This window comes from Lipophrys pholis (assembly GCF_963383615.2).
Source record: "Lipophrys pholis genome assembly, chromosome: 22".
In the NCBI taxonomy this organism is placed as follows: Eukaryota; Metazoa; Chordata; class Actinopteri; order Blenniiformes; family Blenniidae; genus Lipophrys; species Lipophrys pholis.
The window spans coordinates 6,141,687-6,161,777 of NC_137644.1; the positions used below are offsets into that span (position 1 = coordinate 6,141,687).

Here is a 20,091-nt window from a genome sequence, read left to right on the forward strand (position 1 = left end):
ATAGAAATAATCAAAGCTATGAAAATTTAGATTAAAAATAGTATAAAGTGTATGAAAATAATCATGTAGCTCTAAACAAAATTCCAGACAACCATTTGTTTACTTTTTTTTGTTTGTGATATGGTTTACTTTTTGTAAGACTTTAAAAAAAAAAAAGTCTGTGAGTTGAAATGTTAATTCAGTGGGAGATTTATCAATAAAATTATGTTTATAAATCTATTACAAATTGTTGAGTTGGTGAATTTTTTTCCCCATTACCCTCAAGTTGTCAAAAATAAATATTTTAAATAATAATAAAACATGATAAAGGGATAATGAGAATAAAGAGAAGACAATAATAAAGATAAAACATATTAATAAGGCACTCTAAGCCCCGCCCCCTCTCTATCTACCTGTCAATCAAATCTAAACCCGCCCCCTCGATCCGTAGATGTCAATCAGCGCACGACCACGCCCCCTTCCTGCTCACAGTGGCCGTTGGTGAAGAGAGTAAATAGAGAGAGAAGCCTCAAGATGGCTGCCTCGCAGGGCACCGCTCACCTCTCCGGAGCCACTGCTGCTGCCACAAGTCCTCACCCTGCTCAGACCCCCGCCAAAAGCGCCAAGCCAGCCCCGGACAGCCGCTCCCGGGATTTCAACCCGCCTCCGTCCAAGAAGGTCCGAGTCGAGGAGAGGAGCGTGAAAGCCAAGAAAGTCAGCAGGGACGGAGGAGTGGGAGGCGGCGGCGGAGAGAAGCTCCAGCAGCCCGGGAAGCAGCAGAGTTATGGCGCCGGGCTGTGGAGCTTCAGCCCGGGCAAGGCGAGCAACCCCCCGTCGCCTGCCGCCGCCTGCGTTGGAGCCCAGCCGCCGACAGGCGCCCACAAAGTCTTCAAACAGAGCGATTTCTTCCTCCACAAAGCCAAGAAACCGAGAGATAAACAGCGGGAGAGAGAGAAGGGGAAAGGAGGAGGAGAGGAGAAAAAGAAACATAAACTGCTGCTGACCTCCGGAGCCGGGGATAACGTTAACACCGACATCAGCAGGTTCAACAGCATTTCTGCGGTGAAGCGGGAGAATGGGGAGGTCACGTCGCCTCTTAACGGTACGTCATTATTTACATCTTTAAACGAGTTTAATCGGATTAATAAAGTTGTTTATGAGTTGTGCGGTTACGGTGGATTCGACCTCCAGAGATCCAAGCATGTGGTCCGCCTTTCAATCCGCCTGGACCCGCTCCGCCACGAACCTCCAACAGCGGCGGTATCCTGAAGATCTACCCGCTTTTAGACGTGTTTACATGCGGCGACGCTGCCGTGAGACTCCGGTGATATAAATCCCACGTCCACACGGTCCTACGCAGTTACACGATGTCGGCTGGAATAAATCCTAATTATTCTCGTACAGCCCCGAAAGGAGGTTACGTAAAGGTGGAAAACACTCCAGGAAAAAAGGGTGTGTTATTAATCTGTTATTAATGTGTTTAAAAGGCACATTTGTGTCATAACAATATGACAGCCGCCCGCCATTATGGGCTAAGTGTTGTTTTGGTGGAGCACCACGCCCCCCTCTGTTACCCCGGGCTGAGGGGGGGGGCAGGCCGGGGAGCAGCACCAGGCTGAGGTGGGGGCAGGCACGGAGCTCCAGGTCTTCATCTCATCCACAGAGAAGGAAACCTTTATAATCTGCCTGATTGTCCTATTTTCACCCTGGATGTGTGAAAATGAATTCCGCCTAATGCATCAATAAAAAAAAAAAGAAGAGAGTAATCAATGTGTTGACCTCAATATCCACTAATTACCTCTTTTTTATTTAACCATCTATAGCAAGTTTAGCTCATCTTGCGTGGTGAAATAGACCCATTTTAACCTTTTAGATTTAAATCTAAAGTTTTTCTTTAAGAGTATACGTTAAGAAAATGTCTATATTCTTACAAAACCAATCAATCACTTCTAAAAGTGACTGCAATCTTACCAGAAAGCCCATTTTAATGAAACCTTCTCCTACAAAATACAGTGAAATGTCCGAAAAACTAAAGGTCTGTCTTTTTGTGTGTTCACCTACTCTTTCTTGAAAAAAAATTAAATGGAAAAGTAAAGCAAATTTTTACAATGTGCTTGTACGTTTGGCTGGATTAAAGACTCTTGCAGGCCGGTTTTGGCCCACGGACCTTATGTTTGACACTGCTGCTCTATATCTACATCAGACTAAAAAAGAAATTGTTTATTTATCCCAAGTGAGAATTCTTGACAGCATTGCTCCACACAGAGTAATAATCAAATAGAATATTAAATATACGTGTTAAGGCTTGAGAGAGATCATTTCTAGAGAGTTCTAAAGTTTGACGACCACAGGAAGTGCTTCTACCCCTCACCCTAACTGAAAATATGGAAATTGAATTGAAATCAGAGTAAGTGCAACAAATTATTCAGGATGGACCTCAGTTTGAACCACATTGCCGACCTCCAACATTGTCTCATGTTAAGTTGTCTGTTTTGATTTGATGGCAGACCTTTATCATTGTTTACAGCTGTTGGGATCCATCGGCAAACTGTTCCACTTATGGTTTTTCACTAAAGTTTATTTCCCACAAAAAAAAAAACAAGGTCTGAAAATGTTTTTAATGCCGGCATGTTAAACCAAACATGTGGACCAAAACCAGCCTGCAAGAGGCTCCAACCTGGGCCGCCAAGCCACCAAGTGAATTATAAACAAGAATAAAAAGTAGATTTAAAGAAGAAGAAATTTCTTAAGAGCTGCCATGAAAGATAACAAACTGACATTAGTGTCAAAGTTATGCTGTCAGGGTGAGTTTGTATAAACATGCAGAATCCAACAGCTTAAGAGAGGTTTTTTATTCATATCTCACTGTATTTTGCACCAGAAAGATTCATTGAAATAGGGTTTATGTTCAGATTGCAGTCATTTTCAGTAGTAATTGTTTGGTTTTGGTGCAAATATAGACCTTTTGATCACGTTTACGCTGCACCTCAACAAGGAAAATCTTTCTAAAGTTTAAATTCAAAGGTTACTGTGGCACTATTTTACCAGTCTGGTGCACGCAAGGTGAAATTGGGCTGAATGTGGCTCCTAAACTATAATGTGTTTTACGCCCCTGGTCTAATGGGGCGAAAAAAAGCTTAAATCTTCTACAAAATTACACTTTAGCTACTTAATTACTACAGTTACATTAGTAGTAGTGTACAAACGGACCATTAGCCAGATGTGCAGATTGAAGAGACTGTGCCATGGACCTAAAGTGATGAAACAGGTTGTATGTGTGATCTGTGTGTTTTGACAAACGCATGCAGGAGTGTGTTAGTGCTCCGTGTCACTGTTTTCCAGTCGGTTAGTTTAGGAGGTCATGACACACTCTGAGCAGCCGCCGCCGTCAATTAGGATGCAGAACGAGACGGGACGTCGGCCTGCGGGACTGAAAGCACAATCAGAAGCAGGTTGAATGTCCCCAGAATGAAGTGCTAGACGACATTGTAAATGTCTACAGAGCTTTTGATTTTGAGGGATGTTCGTTTTTTTAAATGTTCAATGAAGTGTTTTTAGGAAAACTTTAAGAACCCTTCTGCAGTACTTTGATTTAGTTTGCAGCCTTTTCCTTTCCTGGCCTGTCAGGTCTAATTTATATGCAGCCTTAAGCAACTAACGCCACGCCTTCTACAAGACTGTGACTGAGGCACGTCTCCAAAGCACTGAACCGCCTTTTGCTTTAGTGAGCGGCTCAATGGCCAGCAGTAAGAAGCTGCAATTATATTGAGTTTCTTCAATTGTCAAGGTGGAGGAGTGTGAATGTAGATGGCAGAGAAACCAGTAATCCTCAGCAGAATGTGTCAAGGATTAAAACTGATAAATTGACAGACTGCTGTTTCTCCGGGAAGAGTTTGAAAATGTCCTTGCGCCTGCGACTGGCTCGCCGTCAGCTTTAGTCTGAGGCCGACTTGTGCTCTGACCTTCCTGCGGGGAAGGAATTTTCCTACAGGGATCCAAAGAGTATCACATCATGGCAGTAATATTCTTAGTGGTAGGGTCGCTGTCGGTGCAAGGCTGAAAGCAAGTGTGAGGGAGCAGCGAGCCCCGGCTACATTTGGAACTATAATAAGAGATATGAGTGTGACAACACTTTCAGCAGGCTAATTAATGCAGGGTTATTTTAGAAAACGAGACACAGCAGGTTCAGTTAGTGTTCATCTTGTAGTTATTTATTCTGCCGGATGACCCGTTGTTGACACTCACAATATTTACATGCAGTCTGGAGTTTAATTCCTAATCAAACACAGGGGATTTCAAAATATATGTAGCCGTAAACGTCTTAAATGGATTATGAGCCCCACAATAAATTTAAATAAATCCAGCAGTCATGGAAGCACATGTTTAAAAGGAATTTGCCTGGAGTGAAAGTCTCAGTCAAGATGTTTTCCTCTGACACGTGTGCCTCATAAATCTGAGATTAAAAGCCACCGTGTTTTCAAAGAGGATGGTATGGCGAGCTCTTCACTGCGCTGTGTTTACATCCAGCGTTAAGAGCTAAAGGTTGGAGCTTCTACAAACCACATAATTAGTTTATTTGTGGTGATGCAAATGCAGCGTGGTACTGAAGTCCTGAATATGTCTGGAGCTGCACATCTGTGGCCGATTACTGTGAGGAGGAAATGAAGTTTAACTGCCACGAGCAGCTAATGAAATTACTGTTATTTGGTCTCTCCAAAATCACAAAACACTTACGTCTGCGTGTGCGATTTGAGGATAACAGAATGGACCTAATGCTGGATATTTTCTGAGTGGAGCATAGATTGGACTGACCATCTCGAGCAGAGCGAGAAGATCCCAGGTTTGAGTCCTTTTGGGCTCGAAGGCCATGTTCTCTCTGTCATGCAGTTCTAAAATATGCATTTGAACCTAATTGGTGACTCTAAATACCCCATTGGTGTGAATGTGAGGGTGAAAACGGAAACCTTTCATTGTGTTTTGGGTGTCCGTATAAACGGCAACTGTGCTCAGAGCCACTGAAAATGCAAGTTTTTGAAAACGCTGTGGCTCAGTTTTCATGGAAATGGGCAAAAACACAATTTTATGAAAACACTCAGGCTCCGTCTCTGTGTCGATGGTGGAAACGCTGCTTTCGCTCTCGTGAATAGTTCTTCTGCACATGCTCAGTAGCTGGTCGATAAGAACAATGTTTTCCTCTGTCGTGTCATTACTCCCAGTCCATATTCTCCTGGCACTTGGTAGTTATATTTTGACACTCACCGTAATAACAATCCAACTTGGTCCTCTGTCCACTAGAATGTTTGTTCTTTTATTGTTAATGTTTATAGTGTATTGATCTCTGCGTGCATCGGTTTGTGGTTTCATGACAAAAACAACCAACTGCACCCACAAGTGGCCCATCATGTAAACTACACCATTTTCAAAACATTGCTGTCTTTAACGTTTCTGAAACAAAAACACAATAACAATGTGTTTTCGTTTAAATTCATCTTGTAAATGGGGCCTTAATGTGACAACTCTCTTGTAAAAATAACATAAATGAAGAAACTTCGTGTTTTGTGTTTTCACTCTATGAACTTTTCTCACTTGAACTTTTGCACTCAAACCCCCTGGCTGCAAAATCATTCTCCCAACAGTTTCCATGTTTTTATTCCAAGACAAACTTCCTCTTTACTTTTTTTTTTTTTTTTCCAAAGGGAAGACCCTTCTCTCAAGCTGTAATAAATCAGTGTATTTTAGACCCTGTTGGCTACCAGGAGTACTTTATTACCTCTAATTCTAAGGTTCCTGAATATCACTGTTTTGACATGGCGTGGCATGTTTTTCTGAGTTTGGCAGTCGATCTGAACGAGCCGTGGAGCTGAAATGTGCCACAATCTCGTAATTTTACACAGTAAAAAGGTTACTCAACATTTTTGTCATTCCTTCGTTTAATAATGGGGAAAGCGTGGAGGGACGTATTTAAGGGCGCTTATTGAAATGATTCTTGTTGCAGAAGTACGTCAGTGTACTTGTAATTCGTGTGCAGCGCCTTTAAGCCTTTTTTTTTTTTTTTACTTTCAAAGCATTTCCTCCTTTGATCCTGCAAACAGCGAGTCCAGTCGTGCTGTGTTCGCGCTCCCTCTCCCCACGTCCACAGGAGAGCCAACAGTCTGAAAACACAGCTTCCTTTCAAAGACGGATCCCACCGAGTTCAAAGAAAGAAACTTCTTTGGAGAGGAAAGGAAAGAGTCAAGACAAGAAACTAAAGAAAAAAAATGTTTTATGACAAAATTAAAGGGAATAAAAAAACAAAAGAAGCCCGGAATACCTCTTTTGATAACATTGGAGGTATTTTAAGAAATCGGAGTTTGTTCTTGGCTCTTTGTGTTTGCATGTCGGTGCCTTACGTTTTCAGTCAGCACTCCCAACAGCTGACGAGGTGTTACCGTGACGTGCTATTTACATTTTAAACCGATGCTCTCAACCACAGTGATTTGCAGTAAGCGATGCATTAAAGTGCACTCCAGTTCCTCAATCCGTGGTACTCCCTCAACTCTTAAATGATTCTGTCAGACGGAGAAGTGCTGGGAGAGGAAATAAAAGGGGTTGAAAAGCAAAGGAAGGTTTGGAGGTGTTTAAAGCACGTTGACGATGGTAGAGAAGGGGCGAGTTTGGCGGGGAAACGTGAGGCGTGTCCTGATGAGTTGTTGCTTTTGAGGTTATGAGTGAAGTTACGGAGTGATGGCTGCTGTCCTAAACAGAACTGGAAGGTCATTGCCACACTGAGAAACATGAGATAAGATCAGAGGCTTTGTGGAGAGAGGACTTTTTTTCTTCACTGGCCAGGAAGATGTACTAGATTAGTACAGCTGAGGGTTTGTAGAAGAAAACGAAAGTGAATCAAGTGTTTGTGTGTTTCCACTGTGGAGACCTGAAGCCTTCCCTCCTGCTTCCACAGAGCACTCCACCAAGGACAAGGCGAAGGAGAGGGAGAAGAAGAAGGTCAAGGAATGGGAGCGAGAGAAGGAGGAGGAGAAGAAGCAGCACAAAGTGATGACTGAGATCAAGAGGGAGAACGGAGAAGTCAAGCAGCCGATTAAAGGTTGGTGGAAACACTCGTACGTGCATATAGATGAAATTAATACTCGCATTACAAATGTCACAAATTATTTGGAACCATTTCAGATTATTATATTGATAATTGCAAGCTGAGAACAACTATGAAACTACCAAGTCCCCGGAGAATCTGCACCGAGAGTCAGAACACTCTGGAGAAAACATAGTTCTGATTGTCCATCTACTGAGCATGTGCAGAAGAAATGTTTACTACAGCCGTGGTGCGAATGTGCAGTAGCAGTGTTTCCTTTATTTCCAGAGCGATGGAGTTTTTCAAAAAATGGCATTTTCAGTTGCTCCGAGCACCGTTGTAAATGGCAACCCAAAAAGCAACCAAAGTTTTGCTTTTCACTTGAAAATGTTGTTGTGTAAACGGGGCCTAAGGCCGTGGTTCCCAATGTGGGGTCGGCTTGCCCTGAAAGTTTGAAATATTAGATTAGCACTAGTCAAAAAATGATGGATTATGGATCCAGAGCAGATCTGGGGAGCTGTGCATGTTTTCATTTTAAAGGAAGCTCTTCAGACATTGGAGATGAGGCCCACAGCCTTTTTTAGAGGCTCCTGACACCAAAGGTTGGGAGTCACCGGATCAAGGCTTGACCTCTAGTGTGAAGAACGCAGGTTCAAATCCCAGTTATGGCAGGAAGGCCGTCCAATATGAAAAAAAAAAAAAAAAAAAGTTAGATCTATTATACAAGTTGTAGTGACTTCTGTGTTATTCTTCGTTTGTGAAACCATTTTTGCAATTAAACATCTTGAAATAAATTTTTTTTTAAAAATAATGTGTAATGGGAACTGAAAGAGGTGACTCAGGAACCAGGGGAAAGTCAGCCATGTTGGACACATTAGACTCTGAAATGCAGAAAATTCCGTTTCCACCTATTCGAGAGCAGCTCGTCACACCTTCAGCGTGGATATTAGCTCACTGCTAAACCCGCTGCTGCTGTAACCAAACATGACCCACTTCCACTGGGCGCCGTACAGTAAATCACCATTATGTTTGTAACACATGCAGCACACGCTGGGCTTCTCAGTGGGTGTTTAGATAAATGCTTTTGCAGCGGCAAAATGCAGACCCAATACAGCACACTATCCGTGTGTTGGTGAGAATCTCCCCAGTCGCGTGACAATGCTTGTACTTGTTTTGCTTTCTTTGTCTTGGAGAACCTGATCGCCGTGCATCAGGTTGACCTCTGCACCGGGCTGCTCCTCACATGGAAAAGTGGCTCTTCTGGTTTATTTAGTCTGACCTTGTGATCCCGAGTGTGGGTGCAGCGATGGTAACACGAGGAGCCTGAGCCTGGGAACGCTTCTGGTGTCACTTCACTCCATGTGAAGTCACCAGAGGTGATCTGAGTTTGCAAATTAATTTTTATATCTTCTTTAGTTTCTTAGATCTGATCTACAAGACACCTGGGATAATGCTCAGAGGCATGATTACATTTTTAGTAACAGTCTTCTTTTGAAGACTAGTTTTAAAACTTCAATCCCTCGGTAACAGAGGAAGATATTTAAAACGTTGTGCAGTAAAACTAGGAGCAATCTCCAGACAGCTTCTTGGGCTTGTTCCCAAAAAAGTCTTCATATAACCTCTGATTGAAAAGGTATTTGTCCCAGAAATATTACTAAAATGAAGGTATATCGGCATTAGAAGGAAGACTTCACATTAAGACACGATGGATTGTTAATGATCAAAGATTGTTTCATAAAGTTATCGAGGGAAATAAGCTTGTAACTCGAAGTTTCCTGGTTGATCTCCCACTGCCAAAGTGATTCGCTGTCAGTCCCTGAGTATGTCCTTCAGGCATCGTTTCAAGTGAACGCGCATTGTATTTGCGTTTTTGTTTCAGAGATGTTTTTCAGCGTTTCTGCCTTTTCCATGGAAACAGACATCATTTTCAAAACGTTGTTGTATAAATGGGAAGCTTTTCTGAAAGGAAAATTATGTGTTTTCTCTTGAAATGTTGTCGTGTAAACGGGGCCTTATGGCGCTCGGATCGTGTTCACATCCCACATAAACTTACCATGAAATAACCATGAGAATCAGCAACATACACAGCTTTGGTTTCTTTGGGGTGTTTTCTATAGGAAGAGGTTTAAATCATATGTTTTTCACACAGTAATTTGCTAATCTGCAATATGTTTGCTTGTCTGCTTGAAATATGATCAGTCAAAAGGGGGAAGTTGTTGTTTTTTAATCTATAAGTTGTCATTCTTGCATAATTCACATTGGCTGACCATCATAGAGCAATACACACAACCTCAACCCGAACTGTGATGTCAGCCTGGCGGCGCATCAGCCGGGCCCCGCTGTGTGTACACTTCATGAATGCAGCGGCGGTTTTCATTGTTAACCTTCAGACACTGGTGAATTATTCGCCCAGCCCCGCCACTGTAATCTCCTCCTCTCTGTGTGTGGGTAATCTGAGCTCAGCCGTTTGTCAACAGTGGCAGTTTTCAGTCTCCCAATACACCCAAAGCCCGCTCACTGACACATATATGTGAATGTCAATTCTATTTTCTTTGATATGATTTGTTGTAAAGCTCCTGCCAGACTGACGCTGCCTCTTTGCTGGTATGTTAGACCCACACTGTGACATTTCAAGGACTTAGCAGTGCCTCAGCTTCATCCCACCATCGGTGGCTGCAGTTGAGACTTGAAGAGAAATCATTTGGTGCACTGTATAAATCTTTCTATTTTCTCTTGGAGCGACAAGCGGGCTCTTAACGTTGATTCATTCCTTCAGTATAGAGTTGGAAAAGAACCGGGTGTAGGAGAAACGACACGATAGAGTCAGTGTGGGTTAATCCTGCGAGAGAGTGTGCTATTTAATCATGTGTGTTTACAGTAATAGACTCACTGAAATCCATGGCGTGTGTCTGAGTAGAGAGAGAAGTGAGAGGAGGGGCTCCCCCTACCACACTCAAATGTGATTGAGTGTGAGTAATAGTGATTGCAGCTTTTAATCAGGGTATCACATTTGCAAACGTTGGGAGTGACAGTGAGGCTCGGATTGAAAGTCAGAAATTGAATCAGTGTTATGTTTACAATTGAAGAGGACGGCAGCGAGAGGCTGCTGGTGGAAACATGTATAGGAAATCAATAAGCAGCAAACGAGCAATTTGACAGTGAGGCTGCTTTACTATCGCTGATAATGTTGGTTTGTGGCTGTGATGTTTGACCTGAAACTGATCATGACCGTCCAGCCAAGTGGCTCAGTCCTGCACAGATCTGGAACAGGTTTCCCAAATGCGAACAAATTTAGATTATTAGGTATCGAGTTGGGGATTTTTCTCAAATCCAGTCTTCAGCAGGACATTGTGGCAGCTATCAATAAACACTGGGTCTTGCAGAAACAAGTGGGCTCAAATATTTATTAGCTTCGATTTGAGCCAAATGTGAATGTGTGCTATGGATAAATTGATTATTGTATAGATTGCAAAAGTTTCATTCTCACAGGTCAAATTGTGACCAATCACATTCTGGAAAAGGATTCATGAGAATTAAAGAAGCAAATTCAATGAAATGCACTAATTGTATATCTCTAATTCATGCATGCATTTGAGATTTTTTCTTTTTTGTTTTGTTTAAAATCGAAATAAACTCTAATAGAGTAATTTGCAAGATCCATGTTTGGAGTGGACTGCTAAAGGTCATTAAAAAAAAAAAGGCCAGACACATATTTTTTTATTAAAAACAACTTTTTGTTGTTTTGAATAGTTTATCTACATATGCACAAGTGGGAGGACAAACAGAATAATGTTTTCCTCCGTCGTGTCATGACTCCCCGTCCAGATTCTCCTGGACTTGGTAGTTTTATTTTGACAATCACCGTAATAACAATCCAACTTGGTCGTCTGTCCACTAGAATGTCGGTGTTCTTTCATTGTTAATGTTTAGAGCGGATTGTTCTCTGCTGAATGTGTGTGTGGTTTCATGACAAAAAAAACAATACAACAGCGCCAACTTGTGGCCTGGCACGCTAACTACATCGTTTTCAGTATTTCTGCTGCTTCTGTGTAAACAGACATCGCTTTCAAAACGTTACCGTGGAAACGCGAAACGTTTCAGAAACGAAAAAGCAAATGATGTGTTTTCCCTTGAAACATCGTCGACTGAACAAGGCCGAAGTTTCTATTTATACATCTTTCTTGCCTTTAGGTGTCAATTTTATAGGAGCAGTATATCAAAGTTTATCAACGTAGTATTGCTACGCTTCTGGCAACCATAATTATGTGAGGCGAGTCATTGTGAAGTTAATAAACAGAGTGATGTTTAAAATGCACAATATAGAAAACGTGTTTCACATCACTATTGTATAGAAACATTTTCCTGTTGTGGTGCGTATTTTTCTCTATCAATCTGTGTGTTTATGTGTGTGAACCAGAGGAGGGGGTCGCGTGTGGGCTAAAGAGCTTTTGGATTAGTGTCCCGGGTATTTGCCTCTTCTGTGTCGCTCTGCTCGTAGCATTCTCCCTGTCGTCTCTGCTTTATCTGGCATTGGACATGTGTGGGCTGCCCTCGAGACTGATGCTGTGTGTAAAGTGAGTCAGAAAGGTAATGGCTGCTGTTAGGAAAATGCTGAGGCTGCAGGACCGCTATCTCTTCATGCACATAAACACGGAATGTAAAGATCTTGTAAAGTGAGGAAGAATGTTTTCCAACCATAGTGCTCTCTCTCTCTCTCTCTCTGGATATATCTTTCTTTTTGTCACACGCACTAACTCGCTTGTAGAAGCACCAAATGCATAAATTTGCATGTTCCACTTTGTCCTGCCTGGGGTGTTAAGGAGATGGACGACTTTATACTGTATTATCTCTTTTTAGAAAACACGTTTTCCTGGCTTAGTCATATCTGCTTTTCTCAAGGGATTTCCTTTTCAGGCCGCCACAATTTATTTTATGTATACACCGCAGGAGATGCAAACCATCTGGAAAACACTGAGTCATCTGTCTACACTTGCTTGAAATAGTTACCACTCATTATTTTCTCTTGTATTGTTTTTTTAACAAAGAAGCTTATCAGTGTATTTTTTGAGAATTTAGAAAAAAAAATGAAATAGTCTGGATTTAATAGAAGTTAATTGCTTAACTGGATTTAGATTCTTTTTTTCTTAAATCTTTACTTCTAATATTGCTCTGCAACCCATTCATCGCTGTATTTCCATTTTTTTGCAGCCATTTTTAAGCACCTGAAAACTTCATCTGAGCTGTCATTGAAAAAAATCCCTCATTTATTGTGATTCGGGAAGAAGAAAAAAATTATTTTGTCGCAGCCGGGAGTTTGGGGGGAAAGTCTTGGTTTGTTGTTCCATCAAAATCAAGACGTGATAGATTCTTACAAAGCTGCCTTCAAGCCTTTTTAAAATGACATTTTTTCAGGTTTTGTATTGAAGTTCTGAGAATCCCCGCGCCTGCAATAAACTCCTTTTCTCCCTCCTCTCTCTTTTTCTCTCCTTGTCACAGATGAAAAGGAGAAGGCCAAGATCAGCTTGGAGGAGCTGCAAATCAAAAAAGTGAAAAAGAAAAAGAAGAAGAAACACAAAGAAGGGGAGAAGCACAAGCGGGTGAAAATGTACCACCGCTCCTGCCAAACTGCCTGTGCCGGCCTGCTTCTCCACCATCCCTCCTCTTCTTCGCCCCCCTCTTCGGAACTGGCTCTCCACTCCTCCCTCTCCCCGTTCAAGTCTCCTCTACCTGTTTACCCTTCACTTAACAACAGAGCCTCTCATCTCCTGCCCTCCTCGCCTCCTCTCGCCCCCAAATCCCTCTGTAACTCCGATGTCCTCAACTCTCTCAACTCCCCGTCGTCCTCCACGAAGCCCTGCCTCCATTCTCCAACCAAGCACCGCCCGCAGCGTGCCTATCCCGGCATGGCGCGTCTGGAGTTCTCCCCGTACATTCACGTCGAGAACCAGCCTAACGGAGGAGCCCTGGTGGCCCACGCCTACGCCTCCCAGCTGCGCTCTCTCTCGGCGGAGCAGAGGCAGCGATTCGCGCAGGAGTTTGTCACCTTGGCGTTCAGCGAGGACAAATCCCAGGTGCGGCACGCATATTGATCACATTGATCCGTGAATGTTGAGTTCGGTGCAGCATCCTGCAGCTGCAGTTAAGCACCTGCTGTTCCCACCTCACCTCGGAACAAGCCTCAGAAAATAATTAGTTTGCATCTAATTAAAGCTGTAACCGACCCTTCTAAGTGATGTACTTGTTTTTTTTTTTCGGATTAATAATTAATAGAAACGTTATCCTATCTGCATCACTAACCTGTGTTTTGCAGGCAGCTCATTACGTGATGGGAATTATCCACGGAGAGGCCAGCTATTTACCGGACTTCTTGGACTATTTCTCAACCAAGTTCCCATCAGCGCCAGTCAAAATGGAAATACTCGGGAAGAAGGACATAGAAACCACTACGATGGTTAATTTCTACTCTCAGGTAAGTCCAACAATATCATGAAAGGAAAGAACATTTTAACAAGGAATGTTATGCATTCACCTGCAACATCCATACTGTGTTGTAGTCTGTAACGGACTACAACATCCATCCATTCAAGCATTTCTGCAGCCTGGGGAGGCTCTCCCAGCCCATGTAAAACAAATGACATGCTCGGTTAATTCCAGGGAGACAATCACCCAACAAACTTTTACAATATAGAGTCACCAATTTGTGGAAATATTCCGTCTTTATCGTGTGTTTGTTGATTATGGGAGGAAGCCAGAGTGCTTTTAGGTCACTCCTATCTACTCTTAAAAAATTTGTTAAAAAAAATAAATAAATCAATGTTTAGTTTGAAATGTTTTCCGTTTGCTTGGTGGTTCGGCTGGATTGGAGCTGCTTGTCGGCTGGTTTTGGCCCACAGGCCTTGTGTTTGAAATCCCTGGTTTAAATGTTTATTTTTGCTGCGCTCTATTTTTGTGTTAAGTTGTAGAACTGGTTTGACAGACTTCTAGAAACACCTCCCACTAGAATGCAATAGCTTAACAGCGCCGCAGACTATAATGCAGTTTGATGATTTCAAACTGATTATTATCACCGTGAAGTCTTTAGAAGAATGGTAGTTCAAGTGTCACCACGATCTGGTCTATTGAGCAGTGACAGATTCCATCGGCACCTGCATCATCTCCAACAAGTACTAGCACTCGACACAGTCTTTTTTTTTTTTTTTGTGAGAGGGAGAGAAGCCTCATCCACAACCTGGAGATCAGTGTCAGTGATGATTTGGAAGGTTCTGGTCAACTTAGAAAGGCAGCTGAGATTTCTAGATGCCATTGTAGCTCTGATATAATCCTTATATCTAAGTCTACTTGTAAACTGGTGATGCTGGAGCTCACAGTTCCCTGGGAGGACATGACAGAGGGGGAGCAATAGAGGGAAATAAAGCAGTGTGTTTATCGCTGGTGGAGGGCCAGGGGTGAACCGATTGCAGGGGGCTGCAAGGAGTTCGCAGGGCAATTCCAGCTCAAGGACTTGAGATTGTTGGGGTCCTGTAGACAACAGAGGTGCAGAGCATTAAACAAAGGTTTACCTTAGGTTCTGGATTTGGAAGGTGATGGTCGGCGCCCTGGAGACAAGTTAGTCTCCTGAGGGAAGGAACGTGATGATAAGACTCCACACCTCAGTGGCCTGGAGTGCATCACCATGTGTCCAGGTTAAACCAGGGTGTATCATTTGTAAAAAGTCAGTCATGATATATGGCAGAACTGCTAAAGTGTATGTGTCATAGTTGGAACATTAGCTGACACTATGTTAATAAGTTACAGCTCTGGAAACCCAGATTTACTCCATGTTTCTGCACATGCTCACTCCATTCTGGTGCTGGAAAGCCACATCGCCACAGAGCAGATGGTGAGCTATCAGACATGGAGAATTAAATAAAATAAAGTGTATGAAGTCTAAAATAGCACCGGCTGAGTGCTTCTTCCACAGCTCGTCTCTGTTCTTTGCATCGGGCCGAGTATCACAACTGCCTACAAAGATGGGACCTGTTGGGAGAGTGTAAAGTGAGACTTGTTGTTAAGTGATTTGCAGCAGAGGGTTGGCTGATGCACGAGTGGCCAAACCAGGGAGGAGAGCTTAGTTCTGAAGTGTCATCTGAGGACATCTGCAGCTTGATCAAACATGCAGGCATGCATCCTCAGGCTTTTAAATTTCTTCTTGTGCAGACGGACTGGTGCTGCCGTGAAATTTAGCAAACTAGCATTAGCCGCAAAGTCATGCTGTCAAAATGTGAAAACACCCATAATGCAACAGCCATAGGAGATGGGTTTTTGGGACGTGTCACTCCATTTTGAACCAGAAGGTTTCATTAAAATAGCCTTTATGTAGAGATTGTACTTATTTTATGTCGTAATTGTTTAGTTTTGTAGAAATATCAACAGCCTCATCACATAGCTTAAAAGTTTCATTTTAAAAGTCATTATGGCACTATATAACCAGTCCGGCCCACTCACGATGAAACTGGGTCCTGGACTAGAATGTGCTTTACACCCCTGCTCTGTTGGGAAAAAGACCATCGTTGTTGGTGAGTAGAGTCTGCAGCTGTTGTGGGCTTAAGTGTTTTCTAGGAAGCGTGCTCAGCAGTGGGTCATTGACATGCATGATGTTTTTGTAGATATAGTTTTTTCACAAATATTTATGATAAACTGTTCTCGAACATCATGGCTGGAGAGTCTAATCCATAATTAGTTTTAGAGATGTTTTTCACCATTTGCTCATATGAGTTGAATTCACAGTGGTGGTGCACTTTGGCTCATCCACATACTAAATTTAAGTTTCATGTCAGATGCAGTTACCAGCTCAACCTCAGGAGTCAGGTTGTTTACTCATGGACCCTGGGATTAAATCATGCAAACCTCCTGTTACAGTCTGATTTGAGAGACCAGCATTAATATATTCAGTGTTATATAAGTGGGTGCCATATTTGTCTTCATACGAAAACACTGTAAACAAACTCCTTGATTTTGAAATCATGGTTGCCTTGAAGAAAAAAACCCGTCAGTTCTGTTTACATTTTCACACAGTTTTCAAGGTTATTGAGACGTAGGCCGTTCCAAGCATCTTGGAAAACTTGTCAGGCTTCTTCTGTGGATTTCGGCTGCGTCTGTCTCTTCCTGTAATCCCAGACAGACCCAATGAAGTTGAGATCCGCGCTCTGTGGGGGCAACACCATCTGTTGCAGGAACTCCTTGTTCCTCTTGGTTGCCAGTAGCTTTTTATGACTCTGCCTGTACGGCCAGGATCCGCTGCATCTCACTGCACACTGAACATGGGTGTGATCGGATGCCGAAGTAGTAATTGATGCACATTTTCTCTTTCACGTAAAAGGAAAGCCGATGATTGCAGAACAAGAGCATCCAGTTTAAAAAGAATATCTCATCTGTGGTTCAAGTTGGAATGACTTCTTTTGTAATACCTGTAAAACAAAGCAGTCGAATAGACACTAAACGGCTATAACGATTAAATAGCTGAAACTCTTCATATAGTCATCTTAATTATAGTTTTAAAAATTTCATAAAGAAGATAAATCACCAGTCTCTATTTTTGCTAAACCAATTAATTACTGCAACAAAAAAAAAAAATGACAAAAATTTTAATGAAACCTTCATGTGCAAGATAAAGTGAACTGTCCAAGAGATGTCTCCCGTAGCTGTTGCATTATGGGTGTTTTTTGCAAACTCACCCTGACAGCATGGCTTTGAGGATTTGATAATAGCGAGGTTGCTGGTCTTCCTGACAGTGTCACTGATATCTCAGCTCGGGTCAATTTGCTTGGTGGTTCGGCGTGTCAGAGCCTCTTGCGGGCCAGTTTTGGCCCACAGAATTTATGGTTGACAGCCCTTCTCTGAACTGTACGAGATGAACTTTATCATCTTAATTTCTAAAGATGTTTTGGACTCTTGGCACATTAATTTTAAAAAATAGTTTTTTGTCTCTTCAAAACACAGAGTCTCCGTAATTCCACCCACTGATCAGATTATTGTACTTCAGTCTTAACACGTTGATTAATGTTAAAGACCGTTCAGATACGCGTCGTGTTTTTAACAGACGCAGGAATTCTATCTTTATTCAGTCTTTGTGCCCAGTTTTTCTGAGCAGATGCCAGCTGTAAATTATAAACTGCAAGGAAATAACCATTTTAACATGTTGGACATAAAAAAAGCTGGCTGACTTGCTCACCTTTGCTTGATTTATATACATACGTCCATCTGTCATTTGATGTGTTTAGAGACATTTCACAGGGTTTCTGTTGCCTTCTTAAACGCATTGTGACAGTCTGTGCTCTTTTTAAATCCTGATAATTTAATGGAAAGTATCTCGTTACGTAAGCCTGTTTGCTTTCCGTCACCATGCCCCATTGTTATTGTTCAGTATCTGCAGCATCTCTCTGTGTATGGGAGGGTATTTGACTGCATCTGTATTTTCCATTTGTGTAAGCATGCATGCAAGTGTAGTACTTTTAAAATGAGACGGTCAGACACCTTGTGTAACATAAACAGTACTCATCCCACAAATGCATGCTTCTCATCAATGTGGCACCGTTTTAAAAACCAGTGAACAAATGAATGAAAAAATTATTCGCTAAACACAAATGTTTTTTTTTCCTATTTGGACCGTTCAGAATTCGGATTTGATGAATTGTTCAGCTCTGCACTCAGAACACGATGGAGATCATTAAGAAAACACTGTCGGGTACACGAAAAAGTTGCTTTGAGTGACTTTAACCATCTGTTTGAAGCATCTGCCTCCATCTGTTCAGCATTAAACAGCTTTTGCTATTTATGCGGATTTCGTCGAGTAAATGACAACATTATCAACAACTGGTGAAGTGTGTACAGTGCTCATCTGGGCATTGCTCCACTCCAACGTTGCTTTATCATCCAAGGTGGGTGTCGTAGGGAGGGGGGGGGATATAATGCGAGAGAATATAATTGGTAGAGAGAGAGAATAAGTTAGAAATGACACAAGCGCCGGCAGTGAAATGTGATGAAACGAGAAAAGTGTTGACTCGAGGGGAATAAAAGGTAAGAAGTGCAGAGAGAGACGGCTGCTGTCAGGCAGGTGGCAGGTTCACAGCGAGTCAAGTTAGAGAGTCAAACCCAGCACAAAAAGCTGTTTTCTTCTTCCCTGTTCAGAGGCACAAGTGCAGGAGCAGCTGCAGTCTGAAACCTCTCACTCACTCTCAATGTACCACACAACCTTTTCAGGACAACTGGAAAAACAAGAAGTGTGTATGTGTGTGCGTGTGCGTGTTGGGGGTTGGCTGTGGGTCTGCACGGCGACACAGTCGGACCTCTTCATGAGGGTCGTCCCATGTCTGTAGTTCACTAATGAAAAGCCTTTTGTTGCCTCAAACCTCCTGAGTGGCTTCGTATTGAGATACTGCCTGCTCTTTTCCAATGCGAGTACAGGCAGCAGCTATCACACGGTGTGTGTCTGCGTGTGTGTGGTACTACTGCGGTAGATCAGTTTATGCTTTCTATCATTCTCCTTCTGGCTATTTTTCCTTTTTTTTCCCTCCAATGAAAAATTCATAATGTTGTACTGTGTGTTTTCTTTTCATTTTGACGCCACACACATGTTTGAGTCCAGCACAATTTAGGCCAAATTACATCCAAATTAAACATCCACCATCTAAATTTAGTCCTGACCACCCCCCACCCCCCACAGGCCTGTGTCCCGGCTGTCCCTTTAAGAGTAATGTTCTTTGCAGGGCTAACGTCATTGTCCACTGGTCTTGTTAATTTTTTTCCTCCCTCCACAGCTCTCTCGGCAGTGACCTTGGGAAGTAGACGTACTGTCTACATATACACACACACACAGATGTGAGCCTGCATACTGATAACATATACACGCTCACAGGTACACGGCCACATTAGTGGTTCATCATTCGCATATTTTTTTTCTATTTGTGCGTCTCTATCACTCTCTCTCTCTCTTATCCATCTGCTTCTGTGTTTGAACTGTAACCGACTGCTGCGTCTTGTGTTGTGTGCAGGAGGCTGAGTGGAGAAATAGGCAGATGCTTGCAATGCCTTTTATTTCCCTCACAAAGATTTAATGTATTGTTCAATAAAAATCCACGTCCGCGCGCTGCCCCACCAGTAACTTGCATACAGTGAGGGGTAATGAAGGGCGGGTGACACGGCAGGTTTGTGATCTTCAAACGTGACTGCAGGCACCTAAAGTTGCTTTTCTGCCGCTGCTCTGGATGTGTGGCTGTATTTGTATTCAGGACCTGTCTGGAGCCATTTTCAGTGCTGGTAAGGATTATGGAAGATTACAGCACTCCATTTTCTCAGGGCAAGTGCAGCCTGACAGTCAATACACGATGTGCCTGGACCGGGAGGTAATTTTGGTCTCTCTCTCGTTTAGTCAGAGTTTAATAATGACGTTAAAAACATCAGACAGTTAATACAAAGCCATTGAAATCACTGCTCACATTGCGCTTTCATTGCAGCTTCTGAAATTGTCTAAAAGTATCTGCAACTACGCCTCATATGTAAATTAGGTGGAACTAACAGGGAACTTAATGGGCAAAAAAAAAAGAGAGTAATTTCAGTTTACTGACACAGTAAACTAATTTAAATAATCAAAATAAGTGAGATTTATATTCCTGGAATGGATGCACCAAATTAATGAAATGCATTGGTTTTATATCACTTGGATTGTGTGAAAGACTTGAGTTTATGTTCAAGTGGAGGCCAAGACGAAACGCCAGAAATCAGTCGTGGTACCAGGATGCCAAATTCTGATCGATCACTTCTACCTTCTAATTATCCGTTTTTTAAATGTAATAATGTAATTACTTTGTATTTACGTGTGAAATGAGGTCCATGGTGGTTGAAATAACCCAATGCTTATAAATGTAGTCATAATTTAGTGGTTAATTACGTTTTCATGCACTGAGCATTCATGCACTGCAAAATCTAAATAATATAAAATGTAACAGCAATTGAACATAACTTGTTCATGATTATCATACTATAATTTACAAAAAAATCTAACAATC

General features: G+C 42.2%; 1 protein-coding gene across 1 annotated transcript in view; it reads left to right on the forward strand.

Annotated features, from left to right (window-relative positions):
- The first annotated feature begins 482 nt into the window (after positions 1 to 482).
- LOC308127086 (uncharacterized protein) overlaps positions 483 to 20,091 on the forward strand; it is a 35,629-nt gene continuing 16,020 nt past the window's right edge. The window contains exons 1-4 of the mRNA XM_080491860.1: positions 483 to 1,081; positions 6,920 to 7,063; positions 12,545 to 13,119; positions 13,359 to 13,517. Coding sequence (XP_080347986.1) covers positions 514 to 1,081; positions 6,920 to 7,063; positions 12,545 to 13,119; positions 13,359 to 13,517 — 1,446 coding nt within the window. The 5' untranslated portion in view covers positions 483 to 513. The remainder of the gene's footprint in view (positions 1,082 to 6,919; positions 7,064 to 12,544; positions 13,120 to 13,358; positions 13,518 to 20,091) is intronic.